This window comes from Ascaphus truei, chromosome 5 (assembly GCF_040206685.1).
Source record: "Ascaphus truei isolate aAscTru1 chromosome 5, aAscTru1.hap1, whole genome shotgun sequence".
In the NCBI taxonomy this organism is placed as follows: Eukaryota; Metazoa; Chordata; class Amphibia; order Anura; family Ascaphidae; genus Ascaphus; species Ascaphus truei.
Window position 1 is genome coordinate 198,222,435 of NC_134487.1, and position 25,671 is coordinate 198,248,105.

The window sequence follows — 25,671 nt, forward strand, 5'->3', positions numbered from 1 at the left end:
CTGCAGAATTGAAGATGCAACCGCTCAACCTTGGTGGTGGCTAGGGTGTACTAGGGTATTGATAACAGTAGCAAAAGGGAGGTGTTTCTCTCCAAAGAGGAGGGAAACGTGAAAACCCAGATATGTGCACTCACATGATGCCTCTGTAGTAAATTTCAGGTTATACATACGTGTAAATGATATATGCGACTAGCACTCAGTTGGATAAAGGTGGATATGACTGGTTACCCCATAACAGGTAAAAATAAGTAATCTGATGAGTGCTAAAAATGTAACTTTATTTATACAAACAATATAAAAATGATAAGGTTAATTAGAATCACCTAAAGGTAGGTGACAATTAAAACCACCAATAGTATTATGTAGGTTCTGACATAGGTTGGTTCAGATAATGATAGTTATACTTATATAGGCGATCAAAAAACACCCCTGCATTTTGGGGAATAGTTAATTACTTGCTTAATTAGATGCCAGACCTGTTGGTGGATACAAACTCAGAGGTTTGTGATTGGGCAAGTTCCATTTTCTATATACAGGGGTGAGCAAACTTTTTATGCTGAGCCCCCCTTTTCATCCATGAAATTTCTCGGGCCCCCCCTGCCTGATGTAATCAATAACATGAAAAAAAAAAAACCTTTATTAAACAGTATACAATGTAAATACAAATACAGCTCAGCTCCGTTATAGCGCGGTCCTCGGGGGCCACCCGATCCGACCGTGCTATAACCGGGGTCGTGCTAATTGTTTTTAAAAATGGCCGCCGCGCGCCCGATCGGGAGGAAGAGGTGGAGTGAGGCGCCGGCAGCCACCGTACTTCTACCAGCACCGATTCCCCTCCCAACCCCGATCCCCGCACCACAGCCCGGCACTTATCCCCCCCGCCAGCAGCCCCTCACCCCAGCCCTGCACAGATCCCCCCCCCAGCAGCTCCTCACCCCAGCCCGGCACCGTTCCCCCCCGCCAGCAGCCCCGCACCCCAGCCCGGCACCGATCCCCCAGCCCCGCACCAATCACCCCCCCAGACCCGATCCCCGCAGGCAGGTCCACGATGCTCCAGCAGCTGACACAGGAGGTAGGGGTGTGTGCAGTGAGTGCTGCGAGTGTGTGCAGTGAGTGCTGCGAGTGTGTGCAGTGAGTGCTGCGAGTGTGTGCAGTGTGTGCTGAGAGTGTGTGCAGTGAGTGCAGAGTGTGTGCAGTGAGTGCAGAGAGTGTGTGCAGTGAGTGCAGAGAGTGTGTGCAGTGAGTGCAGAGAGTGCAGAGAGTGTGTGCAGTGAGTGCAGAGAGTGTGTGCAGTGAGTGCAGAGAGTGTGTGCAGTGAGTGCTGAGAGTGTGTGCAGTGAGTACTGAGAGTGTGTGCAGTGAGTGCTGAGAGTGTGTGCAGTGAGTGATGCAGGTGTCTGCAGTGTGCTGCGAGTGTCTGCAGTGTGCTGCGAGTGTGTGCAGTGTGCTGCGAGTGTGTGCAGTGTGCTGCGAGTGTGTGCAGTGTGCTGCGAGTGTGTGCAGTGTGCTGCGAGTGTGTGCAGTGTGCTGCGAGTGTGTGCAGTGTGCTGCGAGTGTGTGCAGTGTGCTGCGAGTGTGTGCAGTGTGCTGCGAGTGTGCAGTGCGCTGCGAGTGTGTGAAGTGCGCTGCGAGTGTGTGCAGTGCGCTGTGTGTGCGCAAAAAAACCACACACTCAATCACAACCAACACAGGCACAACACACACACTCAATCACAACCAAACACAGATACACATACACTCAATCACAACACACTCAATTACAACCACCACAGGCACAACACACACACTCAATCACAACCAAACACAGATACACATACACTCAATCACAACACACACTCAATTACAACCACCACAGGCACAACACACATACTCAATCACACCACACACAGACAGACAACACAAAATCATAAGTCACAGATTTTCACCTGGGGGGAGGAGGGGGGGAGAGGAAGTACTACTGTAAGCCTGCTCCTGTCCTGCTGAAAACTGGGACGGGTAACACAGGAGGAGGAGGGGATGTCTGTGTGCAGGGAAGGAAAGCCCCGCCCCCTCTGAAACAGATCAGAGAAGCAGTCTCAGCACGTAGCTTCTGGCCGCCCGTGCACAGCTCTGCCTGCCCCCCAGGTTTCCCCGCACGCAGCCCACGCCCCCCCATAATAATCTTGCGCGCCCCTCAGTTTGCACACCACTGTTCTATACTAGGGCGCCATGAGTCACTAACATCACTATCAACGTTTGATTGATTTAAACAAAGAGGACTGATGCTTTGCTACGAATATCCAGGCTTTATCTCACGAGTAGGCCCAGCCTTTGCAGGCCTGTGTGTAATTATCAGCATTTACTGTAAGTATGCCACTGTACAGTACATCTTAATTATGTTGGCTGAACACATATACTGTATTACACAAAATCCCCTGCATACCTTTATAGATATTAATAGTGCAATTGTTCTTACTTTGAAGAAAAAAATTAAATAAAAGCCACTAAATGAAGACTACCATAATTGTACGATGTTAAAGGGGCCATCCAATTTAAGAGTAAAGGACTCCCTTAGGAAGATTAAATCAACCTTAAATTAACTAATTTTACCTTTTGGTATATTCTGGGAAAACTAGATTCAAGTATATCAACTGCTTAGTGTATGTTTATCATTAATTATTATTATTATTACAAAGAACAGATTTTGGAGTACTAATAAACCAAAATACATTAGATAAAGATTATAAACCTATATAAGGCATTTGTTTACCATAGGAATGTTAAAGGTGAAATAACTATTTTAAAATAATAATCCGCTAGTTATTAAAAAAAGCTATATTTAACCTATTAAACATGCTACTGTCCCTAGTTCACCTTCAATTTAGGCAGGACAGTCCCTTCAATGGGAATTATTTGCTATACACAGTGGTGATAATTATTATTTTTAAGGGTGATACACGGATTGTAATTCAAATGAACTTTTAAAAATTTGCCTCACCAGATTTTTTAAATAGAATTTTAGAAATGATGCTATTAATGGCATTTCCTTTTTCTTTTCTGAAACTCCCTTTTTTCATAAATCTGCTGAAGAGCTACTGTGTGTTGTCACAATAGTTGCTAGCGATCTTTGTAGTAGTAGTTTAGGCCTGTGCTGAAAATCTAAAATAGTTGCAGAGTTGACATAAAGGTTAATTAAATCAATAAGTAAACCTGAAAAATTATTAATAAACAATTGTGTTTTCATCTTTGCATTATGTCAAATGAGCAAAAAATCTATTTATTTTACTTACAAGGATTGGAGTAATGCTTGCTCGCGCCAGCATCTGCTTCACAAGACGATATCGGTCGTACAGTGGTTTCACGATTTGTCTTTCTTCTCTTGTGACCTTCATAACAAGAATGCATATCAATTATATTTTTTATCCTTACATGACAGTTATGCTATACTCCACTTTATACAAAATAAGATACAGTGGTTAAATAGGGTACAACACTTTTTATTAATGTGCCCTTAATTATACTTATTGCCAACCTCCGTGAAACAATAACACCTAGCAAGCATTGAGGTGTTAACAGTAAGACCATAAAAAGAAACAATTAGTGTGTATGTATATATATATATATATATATATATATATATATATATATATATATATATATAGTATGTACTGTACATATTTTTGTGAAATGAGACAAGTGCAAAGAGAATACCAATAGTGTAATATTGTTTTTCAAGAAATGTATCTCACTCACATGATTTCAAATATAAACAAGCATATCAAATATTATACGGCATGATCTCACTCGTCCAAAAGTACTCCCATCTGTTAACAACTAGACGGGAGTACCTACGGATGAGTGAGCTCATGCCGTACATGATTTTATATGCTTGTTTATATTTGACATCATGTGAGTGCGATACTTACCAAATGCTTCCTTGAAAAACAATATTACACTATTGGTGTTCTCCTTGCGCTTATCTCCTTTCACAAATAGAAATTCTAGAAAGTGGGAGTTGAGAATCTCACTGCGATGAGTACTGCCGGAGAAGACTTCTGATTACTCGGGTGGGAATGCGGATATATTCTGTCAATACAACTGTCTAAATTTTAGTTCCTTTTAATTATTATTGAGTACTTAATTATTGATAAATATGTCACTTTGCACATATTGCACTTTTTAATCATTATAAGTAATATAATTCTTGACATACATAGTTACAGTTTGACATATTTGGGATCACAATCTAATTCTTGTTAGAAATTGTATATATATATATATATATATATACACACACACACACACACACACACACGCACACACACACACACGCTTACTTTGAATTCTATGGTTTTACATATCAGGACATAACAATCATCTGTTCCTTAGCAGGTCTTAAAATTAGGTAAATACAACCTCAGATGAACAACAACTCATGACATATTACACTGTGTCATGATTTATTTAACAAAAATAAAGCCAAAATGGAGAAGCAATGTGTGAAAAACTAAGTATACCGTATGATTCAATAGCTTGTAGAACCACCTTTAGCAGCAATATCTTGAAGTAATCGTTTTCTGTATGACTATCAGTCTCTCACATTGTTGTGGAGGAATTTTGGTCCACTCTTCTTTACAACATTGCTTTAGTTCATTGAGGTTTGTGGGCATTTGTTTATGCACAGCTCTCTTAAGGTCCCGCCACAGCATTTCAATCGGGTTGAGGTCTGGACTTTGACTGGGCCATTGCAACATCTTGATTCTTTTCTTTTTCAGCCATTCTGTTGTAGATTTGCTGGTGTGCTTGGGATCATTGTCCTGTTGCATGACCCAATTTCGGCCAAGCTTTAGCTGTCGGACAGATGGCCTCACATTTGACTCTAGAATACTTTAGTATACAGAGGAGTTCATGGTCGACTCAATGACGGCAAGGTTCCCGGGTCCTGTGGCTGCAAAACAAGCCCAAATCATCACCCCTCCACCACCGTGCTTGACAGTTGGTATGAGGTGTTTGTGCCGATATGCTGTGTTTGGTTTTTGCCAAACGTGGCGCTGTGCATTATGGCCACTTCGGTCTTGTCTGTCCAAAGGACATTGTTTCAGAAGTCTTGTGGTTTGTTCAGATGCAACTTTGCAAATCTAAGCCGTGCTGCCATGTTCTTTTTAGAGAGAAGAGGCTTTCTCCTGGCAACCCTTCCAAACAAACCATACTTGTTCAGTCTTTTTCTAATTGTACTGTCATGAACTTTAACATTTTACATGCTAAACTGAGGCCTGTAGAATCTGAGATGTAACTCTTGTTTTTTTTTTTTTTTGCAATTTCTCTGAGCATTGCACGGTCTGACCTTGGGGTGAATTTGCTGGAACGCCAACTCCAGGGAAGATTGGCAACTGTCTTGAATGTTTTCCACTTTTGAATAATCTTTCTCACTGTAGAATGATGTACTTTAAATTGTTTGGAAATGGCCTTATAACCCTTCCCAGATGGGCAGCAACAATTGCTTCTCTAAGATCATTGCTGATGTCTTTCCTCCTTGGCATTGTGTTAACACACCTGAATACTCCAGACCAGCAAACTGCTAAAACTTCGGCTTTTATAGAGGTGGTCACACTTGCTGATGATCAATTAATCAAGGGCATTTGATTAGCAGCACCTGTCTGCTACTAAGCATCTTAATTCCTATGGAAGCAGTAAGGGTGTACTTAGTTTTTCACGCATAGCTTCTCCATTTTGGCATAAATTTTGTTAAATAAATCATAACACGTTGTAATATGTCATGTGTTGTTGTTCATCTGAGGTTGTATTTACCTAATTTTAAGACCTGCTAAGGAACAGATTGTTATAATGTCCTGATATGTAAAACCATAGAATTCAAAGAGGGTATACTATATAAACACTATTAGTGTTCGATGGTTAAAAAAAAAAATATATTATTATATTATTCTAATGAGTGAATCACTAAATGTATAAGTAATACGAGCGCATTCTTTTAAAACTAAAACACACACACACACACACATACACACACACACACACACACTGGATTATATCCAAAAACACATATTCTAGTTAAGTGAATACAAATACTGTAATAAGTGCAACCAGTCATCACAAATTGACTAAAGCTATCCCTAACAGATGCGGCTAATAAGTCTTCAACCCCACAAAAGTTTAAAAAATAGAAAGTTCACAGAAAATAGACTTAGGCGCAAAAATAGGGAAACAAAAGAAAGAAACTTGAGTACGTCAAGGTAAAAATTGACTATTTACAGTTAAGTATTGCACACACATTTAGATTTCTTTAACTTCGCATTTCTCCACAAATTGGGACTGGAACCGCTGTAAAAGGACAGGAACTGGTGTCAGGATATGAACTGAAACAATAGGATAGTTGTCGTCTTCCCTTGCTCCTGGTATCACTCGAGGGACATCAATGCATAAAATAATGCGCTCTAAGACAGCCGTGATCTCTCTGGGAGTTGGATGCTGAACACCTTGCGTCTTACTGGCCCCACCCCCGATGATGTACTGTACATCAGTGCCTGGATCGTTCGCACTCCCAGATAGGGATTTCCTCCTTCACTCTATCTGCCTCTGAGGAATGCTCCTTCACCCTATGTGTTTCAACGGTCGGCTTCTTCAGGGTTACTGTGGTTCCAGTCCCATATTGTGGAGAGATGCGAAGTTAAAAGAAATCTAAACATGAGTGCAATACTTATATGCAGATCAGGGCCGGATTAAGACCTTTAGAGGCCCTAAGCACTTAAAAGATTTTGGTGCCTCCATATATATCCAATTCAAAATATAAACAATAATTAACCAAAAAATAAAATTGTATTTTTCGAAATGAAACAAAACTTACAGTAAGATGGAAAATGTTTATTTTTGTATACTTCCACTTTATTTATATTTGACAAGTTTTCTCCTACTTTTTCTAATTACAAAGACTTTGATCAGAGCCTCAAAACGAATCTTACGTAACACATCTGCTTCTATACTTAGTAGAGATAAGGCATCCAGTCTGCCTTGTTGCATAGTTGTTCTGTTGGGATTTTTAATATACTTCAACTGAGAAAATGAACGCTCAGCTGAGCAATTTGTGACCATTAATGTTAAAAATATACGAAAGCAACTGTCTACATTTGGAAAGGCACACTCAATATTGTCTTCTACAATTAAATCTGGCAATGGAAAATTTCTGTGGTGCCCCTCTTCCCTTGATGCCCTAAGCATGTGCTTATTTTGCTTAATGGTTAATCCAGCCCTGCTGTAGACAGAGTCAGGTTTCACCTGGATGTACTACTCCATATTCTTTCTTTTTTCCCCCTATTTTTGCGACTAGGTCTATTTTCTGTGATATATATATATATATATATATATATATATATATATATATTTAATCAAAAAATAAATAGATGATACCGTTCTGTGGCTAACGAAATGCTTTTATTTGTGCGAGCTTTCGAGATACACTGATCTCTTCTTCCGGCGATGTTACAATGAATATATATATATCTTTATACAAATTGACTATATGCTGGTGCTACATTAATACATATGTCCTTGTTTACCTTTTAACACTCTGGTATATCTAAAGTTATCATTTTTTCTTTTGGACTTTGGATGTTTTTTTACATAGTCATTTAGAGATCTTGTTACAATAATATATTTCTATATTGCGCAGGGTGCATTGTATATCATTTATATTGTGTTTTTTGTGTTAAAACCAGCATCGTGGCTGCATAGTGTAGAAATAACATTTAATCTTTATGTTTTTGCGCACCTGATATTCAATTGAATATATATATAATATATATAGCAAATAAAAAGATCACTTGTGAGCGCATTAACATGTCTTAGGCCTGGTCCCCGCTGGCTACTGCAGCGCCCGCTGCAGGGACGAGAGCCCTCCCCTCAATGGCGCCGGGCCCACTGCGAGGGGGGGCCGCAGCGCTGTGGCGAGAGTTGCTCCTGCTCTCAAGAAAATTGAGAGCAGGACTCGCGACGGAGCGCTAAGCCACGCCCCCGGCGGTTCAGCCAATGAGGGCGAACCTGCCGGGTGACGTCATGGCCGCGCCCCGTCACTCCCCCCCCGGTCTCTCTTCCTGCAGCTCACTGCAGACCGGGGAATCGGCTGTGAATTGACTGTATAACCTCTGTTCTTTTAATGTAAACATGTATTGTTATAACTCTGTGCCCAGGACATACTTGCAAACGAGAGGTAACTCTCAATGTATTACTTCCTGGTAAAAAAAAAATTAGAAATATAAATTAAACAAATATTGTATAAAATATTGTATAAAATACTTATGTGTTAATTTTTGTAAAAAAAGAAAAAAATCACCTAGATTTAAATCCTTAATGTCATTGGTTCAATTTGGTCCTTGAAGTGATGAATTAAAATAGTTGTGAGTCTGCACAAAGTTGAGTTTAGGATGCTTCCATTTCATATTTTGTTAAAAGTTTTTGTTTTTAATTACTTACATTACTTGTACCTTTATCATTAATGCCCCAAATTATATAAAAATGTAAAAATTGGCTGCCGGACAAATATAAAATTTAAGTGCATTTTCTTCTGATCTGCAACCAATTTCTGTGTTATGGTTGTGACTCCATCAAGGTAATGTGTAGTTCTAAACAGAAAAAATATGTTGTGGTTGCAATAAAGTAAAAGCTTTAAGCCATATGACACCTTTTTCATTGTATGTTGTTTCATACAGTAACTTAAAGAAGCAGTTCCGCCTACACTTTTTTTTTTTAGCCCACATTTTTTTTTACAGGATGGGATCCCATGTGCCCCTGAGTGAAACACCCCAATTTTCAGCTCCGGGAACCCTCAATCCCTGAGAAACGGAACGGTGAAGTTACCAGGTTTAAACCCACCAGGGAACAAAATGGCGGGCCAATAGGAAGCTGCATCATCATTGGTTGTGGCTCCCTATTTTGTATGGCCATTTAAATACCCTTTAAAAATTAGGAACTAATACAAGTAACTTCACAAGTAAGTATCTCAGCAACCAAGGGATCCCAGCAGCTGGTGTCTTCCAGGGAGCTGGCTTTGCCCGAGAACCCGTGCCTATACCTTACAGGTATTGCTGTATATTTATGTTGAACTTCTTAGATATGCTGAAGAAAGCTACTTTTGTTGCTCGTATAAGGGAAGGTGTGTATAGCCAAACTCAGGAACGGTACATTCCTGAGTTTGGCTATACACACCTTCCCTTATACGCACATATCACCTTTCCATCTGTTCACAGTTGAAAGAAACATTCCCCAATGTTTTATTTATTTATTTATTATTCTTACCTTAATCGGCGGTCCCCCAATGTACAGGGACATTTTGTCTCATTGAAATATATCATTTAGCAATTCTTTTTACACAATCTGAGTTACATTTTCAGCGTGGTACAGTAATAACCATACATTAAGGGCAAAATCTGCCGATTTTATTTATAAAACTACATTTGACAAAAAAAAAGAAAAGATGAAATGAAAACAATAGCCTTATTACCGGACGACCATGTAAACTTTCGTAATAAAGCAGACTCTTTTGAAGGGATGTCTTTTCCTCTGCAAGGTTGTCTTTAGTCATTTTCTGAAAGAAGATAAGGATTTTTATTGAGAACAATTGTATGCTACAAAGAGATAAACACCCTGAAATTCACATCTACTGCAGTCATACAGAAGCTTGGAATAACTACTACAGTACTACTTTAACAAAGTGGTAAAATGATAAGTGCAATTAAAGCGCTAGTGTAAACAAATTAATACAGTGTTATAAACAGTGATATATACAGTAGAACAAAACCTGTGGTACAGTTTATGTTGAAGATTGTCCTTGAGCTGCCTGAGAGGTAGATCTGGTATCTTCCAACCAGATAAGAAGATTCGTGTGGAGTAGCCTCCTATGGCGCTAAGGATGAAGAGTGGAATAGAGTCTTGTGCAATGATTTCTTCTTACAGGGAATACCTCAGAGAAGGGAACAAGAAATAAACAAAAACACCGCAATAGTGTATTATCTTTGAGACAACAATTGTCGTATGGGCAAAGATACAAAGAGTATTTATTGGTTAAAACAATTGTAACCGCAATTGACATAAAACATATGTGTAATTAATAAACAGTAGACTTTTCTCCTGCTGAGCAAGAGGACAGTTCTCACTGCTGACGAAGAAACCCAGCATTAAGGAGTTTCGAAACGCGTAGGAAGGTTTTTGGCCATCCAGGGACCCCGTAGCTGTGTACACCAGACGGTGACGTCAGCGGGAGGAGACGGTTAGAAACTACTCTGTTGGCAGCAGACCACGAGGACCGCAGGAAATCTCCCCGCACTAAGGGACGCCCTGCACCCCATGGCAAGCGGCTATCCCTGGCAAAAGACCCCGAACCACTGTACATGTCCTACTCATGGACGGTGAGTAGGATTTCAGTTTTACTATACGGCGGAGCAAAGTAGCTTCCTTTAAGCACAAGCGCTTGGAAGCTCACTTCTTATTCAGCAGTGAGAACTGTCCTCTTGTTCAGCAGGAGAAAAGTCTACTGTTTATTAATTACACATATGTTTTATGTCAATTGCGGTTACAATTGTTTTAACCAATAAATGCTCTTTGTATCTTGTCCCATACGACAATTATTGTCTCAAAGATAATACACTATTGCGGTGTTTTTGTTTATTTCTTGTTCCCTTCTCTTAGGTATTCCCTGTAAGAAGAAATCACTGCACAAGGCTCTATTCCACTCTTCATCCTTAGCGCCATAGGAGGCTACTCCACACGAAACTACTTTAACAAAGACTTACAGTAGCGGCATTTAAAGCAGCAAAACATCTGAAATCTTATGTTCTTTTTAAATAAATCAGTGAAGTTTTAGATAATAGTGACTGTTTTTGGTTGTTTTATTAAACTCCATGCCATTTTTAATGAGTTTCAAAGAAGCAGTTTTTTAATATATAGGGTTGAAGCAGGGGGTCTCAGGAGCTGAACGCGTTAATTTCAGCTCCGGGGACCCCCTGCTCCCAGAGATACTTACCTGTGAATTAGGTGCCGGTAGCCGCTCTCCTCTGCAAGCAGGGATCTCGTAATAGCCGCTGTTCAGATATTTCCTGGCCTTTGGGCCAATAGGAAGCTGTGACATCATTGGTGCGGCTTCCTATTAGCCCATGTGACGCGGGAGCTTCAAACCTGAAATCTCTGCTTGCTGAGCTTGATCAGCTACCGCCACCTACTTTGGAGGTAAGTACCTCTGGAAGTAGGGGGTCCACGGAGCTGAAATTAACAGGGTTCAGCTCAGGAGACCTGTCTGTTTCAATTCTATATAACGGGTTTTTTTTTTTTGCCATCTGGGACCGCTCCTATAAAGCATCCTTTGATTGCTACATCAGGTTTTAAACCACCTCCACAGTAGTGCAAGATATTTGCAAAACTTTTTTGTTTGTGATCATTTGTTGCAAATGTTCCCAGCAGTTTCAGTTGTAAACTGTAACAATAGATAATGTTATCATAGTAATAACAAAATACATTGCAGCTGCTGAGTTACACTGACTGAAGGATTTATTAAAACTGAAAGGCGGCCAATATGTTAGGAACACAATTAAGATTTTTTACAGTTTTATAACAGGAGAACCAACCGATTGCCAGCTTAGGTAAGAATGTAGAAATATACATTGCCAAATGATTTACATATACAAATAAGAAAAATATTGGAAAATCATATTACTGCTTTAACAGGTATATGCAAGCTACTTTAAGAAGCAGTTACATAAGAAAGCGAATGACAACATTGTTAGGCACTTTTTAAAAGAAAGAGGAGTGGCGTTCCACTCAATGAAGAGTCATTAACCACACTGAACAAATCATATTAGGTTTTTTTTATGTGGTGATCATTTTCAAGTGAGCAATTTGCTTTGAAGACAAACAGAATTAAATAGAAGTAGACGTTATAGTCCTGCTGTTAAACAAGGATAGTTAATCTTAAATAATTTCAATGACATGGCACTTGAAGATGTTTTACTTGAAGGCAATATCCGCTATAAAGATAGCTTGGCGATAAGTACATGCCTCATTAAATAATACAACCGAAGAAACAATGCGTGAAAACACTTTTGTTTTGTCAATGTAATGATTGAAGCAAGGATCCGTCAGTGAGCATCATGTCATCTTGAAGGAGGCTCAGATTTCTGAGACTTAAAACAATATTTGTTCACTAATAGGCATCATCTTGTTTTGGTTCACAATAAGGTTTTCTGAAATCAGCTATTTGTGATAAACTGTACTGAAAAGATTACTTTTGAATAATGGCTGAATAATTGTTATGCATATGCTTCTTTTGCGTTGGTATTGGCTCTTGGATATATCTAATACATTTATTTTACGGTCATTGTAACATTAAATATATTCAGAAAAAAATACCACCTTAATTTCTTCTGGAAGGCCTTTCTCAGTTCTTTTTTCTCGTAATCTTTTCAGAATAAGCTCTACAGTGGCTTCCTGAGTAGGTGTCTTGTCAAAGGTAACATCATATTCATGCTCTTCACCTTCATGGTCAAGAGATGACCCAAAACTTTTTGGAAGCGTGTTGCTGCGCGGACGTGTTTGAGGTAAAAATTCACCGTCAGAGCTTTTGTGCTTTTCATCTAATTTCAATAACAAAAATGTATTAGATATAATGGCATTTCTTTAGTTGAATAGTACCAAGCAAAAATAACCAACAAATGAAATACTTGTCTTTTATTGAAATCAACAAACAGATCCACAGCCATAAACATGTAGGAGCAACAGTAATACCAGAACATTATGAGCATTAAAATACATCCAAAAACTTCTGGGAGCCATCAGGTAATCCATCAGGGAGCCATCTCATTATCAGGGTTCCACAGGGTTAATTTTGGGAGGCAGTTCACCTCCCTTTTCTCTCTCTCTCTCACACTCTGGGACGGACAAAGTTCTGTTCATTGCACAGTATTATTAAAATGATTAAATATTCCAAAGCTTGCAGAGAACACAGTCACGTTTTGTGAATGCCACCAACATATTTGCAAACTTAGGGACAATATGTAGAGCGCCAGAAAAATATAATTGTTTGCCAATTTCTGGCAAAGATTGCCATTTTCGAATTCAAGATATCCAAATGTTGCAGATTTCACCTTTGAGTTCAAATGTTTCACCCATCTCTAATTAAAGCAGCAATGCCCCAAAATTGGTCCCTGACCTCAGACCCCACTGGTTCCCAAGTTATTCATCGTTTTTATGTTTTTATAGAGATACTGTAGGGAGACAAAAGATAATATTATTAAAAACCCTTGCTAGAGGATGCATGTGACGGTAGGGGTAAATGTGATTGCGGTTAATAAAGGTCAAGCCCTGCGTTACCCCTACCTGTCAATAATACATTTTTATTATGTTATGTGTATGTATATCTATGTACTATACTTTAGCCTGGTTTCAGCACTTCAGGGACATGGTGTTAATTTTGGTTTCAGGAGGAATGTTGCAAAAGCTGTCTGTGTCTTTTCCCTGTAACATTTGCCATGTAACTAATGTTATGTTGCATTTCAACCCACCCATCAGGGGATGGGCTGTTGACATCCTTGACCTGGCCTTGAATCTTGCAATGTTGGGGCATAAGGTATAAAAAGGTGGGGAGGGAGACCCCTATTTAACTGAAGGAGTTGCGGTAGCTGTTAGCTTGGTCTTTTAGCTGCAGCTCACGCTTGATGTACCAGTGGGGATTCCAGCTGCAGTGTCAACTCCAGTGCTGGTGCCAGGCCTTGAGTCCTGTTCTAGAGGGCACTGCAGTGAAGAAGGACTGCAGGGAAGAAGGACAGGGGAAATCTCAGCAAGGAGGTCCCTGCAACTAGTTCTGCAGAGTATCCCCAGTTTCCCCCGGTTGGGTATGTGTTGGCTGTTTATATGTATAGTTGTGGATATTTCTCTTTACAATAAATACATTTGATTAATTCTTGTGTTTCTGTCTGGCGAGTAGGTGCCTTGTGTAATAGTCCTGGTTTCCTGTGACAATGCATCTAAAGCTTGACCCCCTCACCAGTAATTTGATTAGATTGACCCAATCCAAAGAATGATAAAACTGTGAAAGTGAATGTTGTTACTTCTTAATTGATCAGTGTACAGGTGATCCTAAAGAGTATTCCATTCCAATGTGACCTGTTAATGCAAAATGGCTATCTATAAAATTCAGGTGAAATCAAATCCAGAAAATTGTTTGATTGTAGCAATACAAGGTAATTCAAAATAGTGATCACTGTGGATTCCAAAATCCTAAATTAAGAACTGTCATATGGAATATATGGTCATTTTTCTAAGTACTTCTCTTCTATTGATTGCTCATAGTGCTCATGTTATCCTATAAATGCCTAAGATTTCCACTTTTCAAATGAAAAGGTGCACATTTAAATACAGGAGGGCCCCGGGTATACGGCGGGTTCCGTTCCAGGGGCCCGCCGTATAGTGAAAATCACCGGAAAGAGGATCCGGCGATTTTAGTTGTTTGCATGTGCAAAATCGGCATTTTTGCCGTTCTGCGCATGGGTGACCTACGGTCTGCACGCGCAAACTACGATCTGCACATGCGCGCCAGGCGCAACCGCCCATTCTGGGCATGCGCGACTTAAGATTCAAGATGGCGGCCCCCTTCTCTGTGCCGCCGTATCGGCGGATCGCCGAAAAGAGGGGCCCTGCTGTATCCCTAAAATCTCTTTCGGGCTGCTGTGTCTAAAGCACATGTAGAATACAGCAGCTCTGAGACTAGGTCTGGGGTCGCGCTCTTGACGTCACTCCTGACGTTACCTAAACCCGACAAGTGTTTCACTATAATTGAGCAGCATGGATTGCCGCTTTAAATACTACAAATTTACATAGAAACTGAATTTGATGGGAGATAAGAACCTCTAGGTCCACTTAGTCTGTCCATTTTCTGTTAAATTGTAAAAACCTAAGACCCCATTTGATCGTTGGCCTTATTTAATATTTACATAGTTACATAGTAGATGAGGTTGAAAAAAGACATAAGTCCATCTTCAACCTATGCTAAAATTAGACGGCCGATATTTATCCTATATTTGTATTTACATTATATTGATCCAGAGGAAGGCAAACAAAAAACCCCAGTAAAATATATTTAAATAATATCTCATGAGGGTCAAAATAAATTCCTTCACGACTCCAAATAAATAACTCCCTGGATCAACATCCTTCCCATGTTTACTTATTTGGTTTATCCCTGTATACCTTTCCTTTCTAAAAAGATGTCCAACCTTTTTTGAAGATATCTATTGTATCTGCCATTACAGTCTCCATGGGTAATGAATTCAACATTTTAACTGCCTTTACTGTAAAGAACCCTTTCCTTTGTTGCTGGTGAAATCTCCTTTCCTCCAAACTTAAGGGATGACCCTGAATCCTTTGTACTGCTCTTGGAATGAATAGTTATTTTGAAAGCTCCTTGTATTGTCCCTGAATATATATTTGTATATAGTTATCATATCCCCTCTTAGATGCCTCTGTTCTAACGTAAACAAATCTAATTTAGCTAGCCTCTCCCCAGAAGTCAGATTTTCAATCTCCTTTATTAATTTGGTGGCTCTTCTCTGCACTCTCTCTAGTTCAATAATGTATTTTCTATGGAGTGGTGCCCAAAACTGTACTTCATATTAGAGATGTAGTCTTTCTAATGATTTATAGAGGGACATAATTATGTTTACTTCCCTTCCATCCATTCCCACTTTAATGCAAGGGAAGATCTTGTTTGCCTTTGCAGCTACTTTATGACATTGGGCACTATTGCTAAGCCTGTCTACAAGCACTCCTAAATCCTTCTCCATCAAGGATTCACCTAATTTGCACCTCATATGCCATTTACCTGCTAAAGTTTACAGTAGTGATGCACCGAGTACCGGTAATTACCCGGTACCCGGCTTACCTGGCACTTTGTTCAGATACCAGGAAATTACCCGGACCCAGCACCAGGGTGTTGGAACCTGGACCAGGTAATTTCCATTCTGCTCCCTCTTACACGCAGCCGGCTGCAGAGGGTGAGGAGGACCACGACGACATTGTGGGAGCTGCGGCAGACATCCTGGTTGAGACGGTGGGAGCAGCGGAACACATCACAGCTGGTGCCGGTGGGAGCCATGGAACCATGTGATCGGTGCAGGTGCGTTACTATTGGACAGCCAGGGAGGAGCTGGCTGTCCAATTGTAATGCTCCTGCCCCGGTCACATGGTTCCCTGGCTCCAAACGGCATGAGCTGTAATGTGTTCCACTGCTCCCGGCTCAACAAGGACGTCCTCTGCTGCCACCGCCACCAGGATGTCTGCCACTGCTCCCACAATGCTGCCGTGGTCCTCCTCACCCTCCGCAGCGGTCTGCCTCACCCTCCGCTGCCAGCTGCAGGTAAGTCTATGCTACCCGGCCGGGTATCCGGTACGGTAAAATGTCTATTTTTTGCCGGGTACCCGGTAATTTGCAGGACTCGGTACAGCACTAAATTCCAGTCTGGACAGAAATTACACCCTGCTCTAATTTTATTACCTTCACAATTTAATGTCATCATCAAAGACGAAGACTTTGCTCTCTATGACAACCTCAAGGTCATTAATAAACACGGTAAACTCACAACTTTATCCCAATGTGAAAATGTTCCATTTACTACCACTCTGTTGTCTATCCTTCAACCAGTTTTCAGTCCAGGTGCAAATATTTTTACAACTTGCTTTATTTTGTACAGTAACCTCTGGTGTGGCACCGTATCGAAAGCCTTTTCAAGATCTAAGTAGACCATATCAACTGCATTACCCTGGTCTAAATTCCTACTTACCACCTCAAAGAAACTAATAAGGTTAGTTTGGCACGACCTATCCTTTATAAATCCATACTGACTATGACTAATAATTTTGTTTTCCATTAGGTATTCCTCAATATTATCCCGTACTAAACCTTCAACTAGCCTATTGATTTTAGGCTTACAGGTCTGTAATTCCCCGGTTGTGATCCAACTCACTTTTTAAATATAGGCACCATGTCTGCTTTACGTCAATCTTGTGGTACTGGGCCTGTGGAAATTGAGTCCTTGAATATTAAATGTAATGGTTTGGCTATTACTGGACTTGGCTTCATAAGAAAATCAGAGGCCCCACGCACTTCCCGAAGTCATTTAAATTAAATGCTAGGGGGAGCAGCGAAGGCCACTGTAACTTCCCTATCCTTGGTTCCAGCGGCTTCTGGCAACACGTCGCCATGGCAACGCAGCATCACGACGCCACGGGGTTTATATAACGTCGCTTTGCATGGCAACGTGACGTTGTGACGTCACAACGCCGGGGGGGGGGGTGAAGAGAAGGGGTGCGAGCAGGGGGATTGAGGTAAGGGGGAGGGGGGGGGCGCGCAGGGGAAAAAGTTTGCGTACCTCTGACCTAGACTACCATCCTTCATATGTTTTTCTGTAAATATATTTCTCTATATCCTTTATCTAAAAAAATGCATACCTTTTATTTGTTTTTTTAATTTGGTAAGATCTGTCATCCACTTCAGTACCTTTGGATTGTCTGCAATATCACTATAGGTAGGCTGAAAGAAAATAGATGCCATTATCGATAAAAGTTTTTTTTTTTTTAATAGAAAAAGTAGAATTAACAAAGCACCACATTGCTATGTGTATTATTACCACCATCTTATGCAGCGCGTTGGTATCAGAAACAGCTGCTACAATATATAAATTAATTTGTAGGAAACTTTTTAAACTGAACTAAAATATAATACACAAGACTAAAATATAAAGCGCACTTCACTGAGAAAATGCTTGTTAATAATACACAGCATATAAAAGCTCTCAATAGGAGTAAAGGAAGCTTCCAAATATGCTTTACAAACATTGTTTTTAGCCCCCTGTGTGCCGAGGCACCGGAGCACCAAAAAAAAAAAAAAAGTGATCAAAAACGATTACTTTCAAAACCAATTGAACAATTCTAATAATAAAAAAAAAATCTTGCATACTTTTTGTTGCATTTGAATCAAAACAAATGTACTTAATGACCAAGAAGTACGTGGTAGTGCAAGAGAGAAAAGCATAGAATCGGTGAAGTGTTCATTCTCTTTCTTCTTAACATACCATTTTAAGTTGTGAATTCATAATGGAAATATACTGTAGAGGTGAACTCGCGCGCACATAAAAACATATTGAGAATGCTCTTTAATAACATACTGTACATTTTCCTTCTAGCTTGAGACTTGTACACAGTTCATTTAACATGGAGTAGGTTCTACAGTCAATAATAAATACACTACAAAAATACACCTCATAGTTTTACCTGTAAATGATGGAATATTCTAAAAATGTAAAAAAAACATTTCCACCTGAGCCAAATTTTCACATTTATGGTTGGGCAAATGAGTGAGGCAGAGGCCCCAGCATGGGAGAGTTGGCACCATAAGGGCTGCAACAGTGGAATCAGACTATCTGTCCGGCCGTCCCCCCCTTCCAGTGAATTACCTCTCGACAGGGAGTGTGGGACAACTGAGTGGGGGACGACCAGATCGCAGTCCCTCCTGTCCCTACGTTGCTCAGACAAAGCGGGTATAAAAAAGGTGGCCTCTGGTGGGAGGCAGAACATTTTTTTTTTAATTCCCACCCACCCCAAAGTGTTGCAGTTATTTCTAACATGTTGTTTTATGAAGCAGGAACTGGTACTGTTTCTCCTCGTTACAGCATCAGTGGAACAGCCATACCAACCAAGCTCAGTGATGCCAAGAAAAGGTAAGGATGTGGGCGACAACTGTATGGGCGGGCCGGGGTAGAGCCCCAAGAACCGATTGACAGGCTGGAGATGCTGGCTGTGCTGCCAGGCTTCCTAGGCTCAATTCATGAGTGGGAAAGCGGGGCGCCAGCTGTACCCTTGGGCCTATGCTGAAACTGGGGGGGGGGGGAACGTAGAGCAAAGCATACTGTGTGGAGGAGGGAGCGCAGCCAATAGCCAGCTGGCGAGTATCTCTCCCCTTTATTACAGCAGGAAGGGAGTGCAGCCAATAGCCAGCTGGCGAGTATCTCTCCCTTTATTACAGCAGGAAGGGAGTGCAGCCAATAGCCAGCTGGCGAGTATCTCTCCCCTTTATTACAGCAGGAAGGGAGTGCAGCCAATAGCCAGCTGGCGAGTATCTCTCCCCTTTATTACAACAGGAAGGGAGTGCAACCAATTGCCAGCTGGCGAGGATCTCCCCCCCATTGGTGTGGGTTAAAGGTAATGGGCCTAATTATTTTAGGGCTGTCGCTGTGGGCTCTAAGTAGCGAGGTAGATCCCAATGGCTGGAGCTAGACAGATCTGGTAGTGCACTGTGAAAAGTATCAGGAATGTAGAGTGGTTAGGCAGCCACGAGTCAAGAGAGTGGTCAAGCAGGTACAGGCAGGTACAGGCAAGAAGGCAGGCAAGGGGGTATGTCAGTGAGGTGCTGATCTGGCTTGCTGTCAGAGCTGCAGAGCATGCAGGTTCAAGTCCCACCAGGCCTGACTAGCATGGCTGTCAGGGTGTCTTTAACATATGTTGTTAAAAATAAAGCTGTGATCTTATTTTCTTCTAATTTAACAATGTCTGGTTTAACTTATTCGGGTTGTTTGTTCTTTTCCAAGAAGGATCAGAGTTTTAAGCCTTTAGTGTTAGGAAATAAATACATTTGCCAAATACTGTACTGCCAAAGACTAATATCTTCGAAAAAACTACTTTTATTACAACAAATGCTCTGGTTGTCCCACATGTTCATCACGTTTTATAGAAAACTGATTGTGTATTGAGGATTGTAACTACAAAAACAATGCAGCGTGAATGAGTAAACACACAGTAAATGCAGAGAACTAAAGCCCATATTCTCTGTGGAATATGAAACATACAGGTGTTCTGAACACTATATCTATGATTTACATAGACATACAACATTTTGAAATGTATGTTCTATACCATGCTTTATGGGAGATTTATAATATAATAAAGCTTTAATAGTTTTGACAGTGAACTTACTTTAACCCTTTTCTCACTTTCAAATTGTTCCTCATACTGCCAAATTTTCTTGTGTAACTTCTTAACCATCTGATACGGTGATGTGTCTGTCGTCTTTTCATCTTTGGAACTGAAAGAAGCTCTTCTTGTTCTAACACCAAAGAGGAAAGAAAAAGTAATTTGCAATTTAAGATTAGCTATCTCAATACAGGCATACCCCGGTTTAAGGACACTCACTTTAAGTACACTCGCGAGTAAGGACATATCGCCCAATAGGCAAACGGCAGCTCGCGCATGCGCCTGTCAGCACGTCCTGAACAGCAATACCGGATCCCTACCTGTACCGAAGCTGTGCGCAAACGGGGAGACTATAGAGCCTGTTACAAATGCGTTAGTTACATCAGTTATGTACGTATATGACTATTGCAGTACAGTACATGCATAGATAAGTGGGAAAAAAAAAGGAAGTGCTTCACTTTAAGTACATTTTCGCTTTACATTCATGCTCTGGACCCATTGCGTACGTTAATGCAGGGTATGCCTGTAGATAACATTAACTATAATTAAATTCTTTGTAAATATCTGTGATAAAGTTGATAAATGCTTACTGTTAATAATGTAAAATTTAATTTAAAAAAAGATAATTTTAATGATGAAGAATTATTGGACACAATATTCAAACGTTAATTGAATACATTTCAGGTGCAATCAAAAAACATTCTTATTCTCTATAAATATAGTCAATCACTGGTGGTTTATGATATTACAAATGTAAAATAATGCATGAAAGCGCAAATATGATGCTGGTCATTCACTTAGTAGTGACAGGAGTTTCAACGTGGCAAGCTAATTCTACTGAATAGTCGTTACAATGCAGTAACAACAAACACTTGTCTAATAATCACTACTATTTTCATATATTCCAGGGGGAGCATGTGGGGAGAAAAGACAATACAAACAATCTAAGTGCAGGTGTATTGTAAACTTGGAAGTAATGATTGTAGCTTGGCTCTATACACAGCTTACTCACAGGATACTAGATGGTTAAAGGCACTTGCAAGTGAATTAGGGGCAGGTAATTCTGAGGAGATGTGTAGTAATCAAAGTTCTCATCCAGTGACTCATGGGAGATGTTACCATTAGAGAGAGAGATAAAGAGAAACTCCATAGCACAGATCAGTCTTATAGGTAAATACCTCTGACCATCATATAATCCGACGTGAGGAGAGCCTGAGTACTCTTTGATAAAGCGCCTCCACGGCGGGAAACGCGTCAGAGTTTTTTTAATATTAGTGTGTTTGTCCCCTTTTTTGGCTATTATGCCCAATAAATAATTATTTTGCTACTGGCCCTTTTTTGACTATTTTTCTGCAGTGCTCTACTTTTCCTCTACGTTTGATCTCTCCCCCTAGTATTGTAGCACGCCACGGTAATTTTCATTGCGGTTCAGCTGTGAACATCCAGAGGATTTCCTCTCCTAGCTGTGGGGACCCCGGAGATCAGCCAGTGTGTAGCCGATAACCATCCCCCTCACCTGCACCGGGAAGCAACATCGCTGACGGACATCACACGGAGGAGTGGATCGTCCTGTCCTGTCTCTTCTGCCAGCAGCCATCACCTACGGCCCGATACTTCGGAGAATTCCATCAGGCACCCGGTAAGACAGCGGGAGACTTTGTCTGCAGGTCTCCACTTCCATCGGCCAGTCCTTACCTACCGGGTTACCGCACGCACGGCTGAGGAGGCTTTTTGCCCCATTGTATACCATCTGGTGGGGGAGTGTGTTCCATCGGCGTGGTGAGACTTTTCCAACGGCTGCTCACAGGTGAGGTGGGGGTATTCAGGCACACACACACCATCGGCATACCCCTGGACTCCAATTTACAACGCATTATTCTCTTAATATACCGTTTTTTCTATATATACTGTATGGACATATTTTTTATTACTTATGGATTTCCTTGCACAGTGAGAGCATCACCAGAGGGTTTTTTACCCTAATCTTTCATTCATGGACTGTTACATTGGTTGGTAGCTCAGACTAGCAAGGCATTAATTATATTATATATATCTTTACAAATAGGGCTGGTTAGACATGGTTTTTGATATTTCCCACATTTTTTCATTAGGGCTGTGAATCACACACCATAACCCTTTTTTAACTACCTTTCATACACTTTACTACTAAGCTTTTTTTCTTGACAATTATGGAGGATACAGAACAATCTGAAAATGAAGACATTCAAAGTAACCTTTATGTGCAGACTTGCAGTGATAATACAAAGAGGATAAAACGAGCTGAATATGTATTTGACAATTCCATTGAGTTTGTGTGCGAACAAAATTCAGATTTAACAGCACATTTCCTGAAATTAGAAAAATTATTATCAGACAATATCAGGCTATGGTGGGATATTACCACCCTAGAGAACTACACTAAAACCAAAAGAATCCCAAGAGGACTGAGAATAAAAAAGGCACCTACTTTTGGTTTTAGTAGTAGAGAATTTGAGGAGAAATGGAAAACTACATTAAATGATTGCTCATTCAAACTCATGGGTTTGATCATTGAACATAAGATGACTGAGAGAGTCTCATTGGGTACTGAGATAAAATCTCTACAGAACAAGCTTAAAACCTATGAAAAAATGGAACATTTCTCAAATAATGACAAAACATTATTGTCCAATATAGAAGCTATTGAGGACACGATTATGGAAAAAAAGCAGTCCAAATTCGATCGGGAATTCAAGAGACGCAGTGCCCACCGAGAATCCACTGAGTACTGCAGGCATCTGATTGCGGGGAGTAGATGAGAGCTACTGTGGTGTGGTTAACCTGCTTACACGGAAAAGTGTTACACGCTTTGTTTTAATCATTACTTTCCAAGTTTACAATACACCTGCACTTAGATTGTTTGTATTGTCTTTTCTCACCACATGCTCCCCATGGAATGTATGAAAATATCCTAATGCTCTGAACCAGAGGGTTTGAGCTGGGTGTCCACACATTATATTTTATATGTTTCACTGTACACTTTTTTTTGCACTATTAGATCTTTTTCTTAAGTGTCTTATTTAGCTAATCATTTATTACTAGCAACCACTTGATGCTGTTTGCGCCTTAGTTTCACCTTCACGTATTCATAATAATCACCAATAACATCACTATTTAAAGCACTAATCCCCCTACTCGGTTATTTTTTTAACTATTGCGTTGTTAACGAATTTGAACCGAGAGGTCCTTCGGCATTGAATCGTGTTATTTTTAGCTCCAGTGACTCCCCCGTACCAGAGATACTTACTGATTTGCTGCCAGAGTTTCAGCTCCGATATGGGAAATCAAAATGGCTGCACATTGAATAGGGGTTAGAAACATAGATCAGCTGTGACTCACTGAAAAGTAATAAAATGATTACCTAACATAAAAAAGTGTCGTAGATGAGGAGTCTAATGACCTAGTTTCACGCAAAAAGCGCTGGCTCTGTCCAAAATCTAAGGAACGATGCGACAGAAGTGGATTAATGTCATCTTCCACATGTGGATTAATTCTTCCAGCTTGTGGTGAGAGTTGAGCCTCTCCGTATTCTGAGTCCCCCTGCCAGGATTTGAAGGCAGGAAACGGTTCTGCGGCAAACAGGAAAAACAAAAACAGAATGATGGTGCAATCCTGAACATGACAGAAAGAACAAGGAACATCTGCAGGAAATGTGCAAATAAAATTGTATTGTATACTATAATGTATGGGCCACACAAAGTACATTTTAAATAATAATCAAATCAATTTTTGAACCAAACACCAGTGGTAAATGCCCCTTCAGAACTCTGATGGCAGCACTCTTTTTACGGACCAGATTATTCCTTGAAGGTGGTTAGAACACTTCTCCTCTGTACTCAATCATTCATCATCTATGAAAGATACTCCCAATAATAGGATTATGTAGCAGGCCCCTATCATGGTGCTTGACGATCCCCACTCAGCTGACAAAGTAAAAAAAGTTCTGCAACAGTTTCACAATGGATTTGAAGAGATATATTTTTCCATCTACAAAGTAAGCACATCTTTTGTTTGTTTAAAAAAAAAACTATCTGGAGCTAAGATGGTATACAATGTTCAATCAAGATTGTGGTGTACCACTCTGTTGTCATCACTGCTTTTCTTTCTGGGCCAGAGAACGGGACCCTATACAGTAGTTTGAACAATTCCACCATAGGCCTTGACCCCACTGCCTACTACAGCGTCCGCTGCACGGACGAGAGCCCTCCCCTCAATGGCGCCGGGCCCGCTGCGAGGGGGGGCCGCAGCGCTGGGGCGAGAGCTGCTCCTGCTCTCAATAGAATTGAGAGCAGGACTCGCGTCGAGCGATACGGCACGCCCCCTGGCGGTTCAGCCAATGAGGGCGAACCTGCCGGGAGACGTCATGGCCGAGCCCCGTAACTCCCCCGCCACGCCCCCCCATGTCTCTCTTCCTCCAGTGAGCTGCAGACCAGGTAATCGGTTGCACGCGCCGCCAATCTCGCGGGCGCGCGTTGCAGCGGAGATACCAGGGCCTTAGGCCTTGCCCCCGCTGCCTACTACAGCGTCCGCCACGAGAGCCCTCCCCTCAATGGCGCGGGGGCTGCAGCGCTCGGGCGAGAGTTGCTCCTGCTCTCAATAGAATTGAGAGCAGGACTCTCGTCGAGCGATTAGGCACGCCCCCCGGCGGTTCAGCCAATGAGGGCGAACCTGCCGGGTGACGTCATGGCCGCGCCCCGTCACTCCCCCCTCGGTCTCTCTTCCTGCAGTGAGCTGCAGACCGGGGAATCGGCTGAACGCGCCGCCAATCTCGCGGGCGCGCGTTACAGCGGCGTTACCGGGGCCTTAGCCTTAACATAATAAGCCTGACATTGGTACAATCATGACACGCTCTGATAAGGTGAATTTCACCAATAGAGTTATTCTGCTATTTTGTGTATGACCGAGTATACACTATTATAGGTTACGTCGGCTCCTCACATCCTTTCCCTACCCCGTCTCCCCTGTCTCTCTGCTATCAAAGAGACAATAATATATGGTGCTAGACATAGACTTATAGGTCTCTCCACCCCTGCGAATATTCCCTGTTATCTTATCCATTGTATATTGTTATCTTTTTTGCATAGACGTTTAATAAAAGATTTCATTATATTAGTGAGTGGCCATATAGGTCTACAAAGGACAAATTAATGGGATAGTCCCTGCCAGGACCAAAATGTACTAATTGCAGTGATATACAGTATTTAAGCGGTTAATTTTGTTTCGTGTATTCCATTTTTCAAAATCTATTTTTTTTAGTTTGTAAAATTGGGAAGCTGAGAATTATGAGGGAATTGATTTCTTCAAGCTACACTGTACTCTCTGTTTTAGGTCACTGTGTGCACAACAAGAATTTGTTCAGACAACCTTTCTCCCCCTTCCTCACTTTAACTGTATTCCCTTTCTGATATGGACAGGGAAGAATAAGGGTAGAGGAAAAACTGGACTGACAAACATTTCCACTACAGTATTTAGAAACGTCAAAAAAAACAAAAAAAAAACGTTGAGCTTAATTTCCATAGTAAGCAGTCAAATATTTGTTCTAAGCATGGTTACATTTGTTTTGTTTAAGGAAGATACAATAATTAGATTTTTACATATCAACCATTAGGGATGGCATCTCTAAATCTAAAAAAAACC

At 40.9% G+C, this 25,671-nt stretch overlaps 1 protein-coding gene across 5 annotated transcripts in view; it reads right to left on the bottom strand.

Annotated features, from left to right (window-relative positions):
* Positions 1–25,671, bottom strand: part of FAM13B (family with sequence similarity 13 member B) — a 161,815-nt gene that overhangs the window by 30,321 nt on the left and 105,823 nt on the right. For all 5 annotated transcript variants that reach the window (XM_075601594.1, XM_075601595.1, XM_075601591.1 and 2 more), the window contains 6 exons: positions 23,396–23,603; positions 19,999–20,128; positions 17,479–17,560; positions 12,391–12,611; positions 9,491–9,574; positions 3,270–3,365 (listed from right to left, as the gene is read on the bottom strand). In XM_075601594.1, coding sequence (XP_075457709.1) covers positions 3,270–3,365; positions 9,491–9,574; positions 12,391–12,611; positions 17,479–17,560; positions 19,999–20,128; positions 23,396–23,603 — 821 coding nt within the window. The remainder of the gene's footprint in view (positions 1–3,269; positions 3,366–9,490; positions 9,575–12,390; positions 12,612–17,478; positions 17,561–19,998; positions 20,129–23,395; positions 23,604–25,671) is intronic.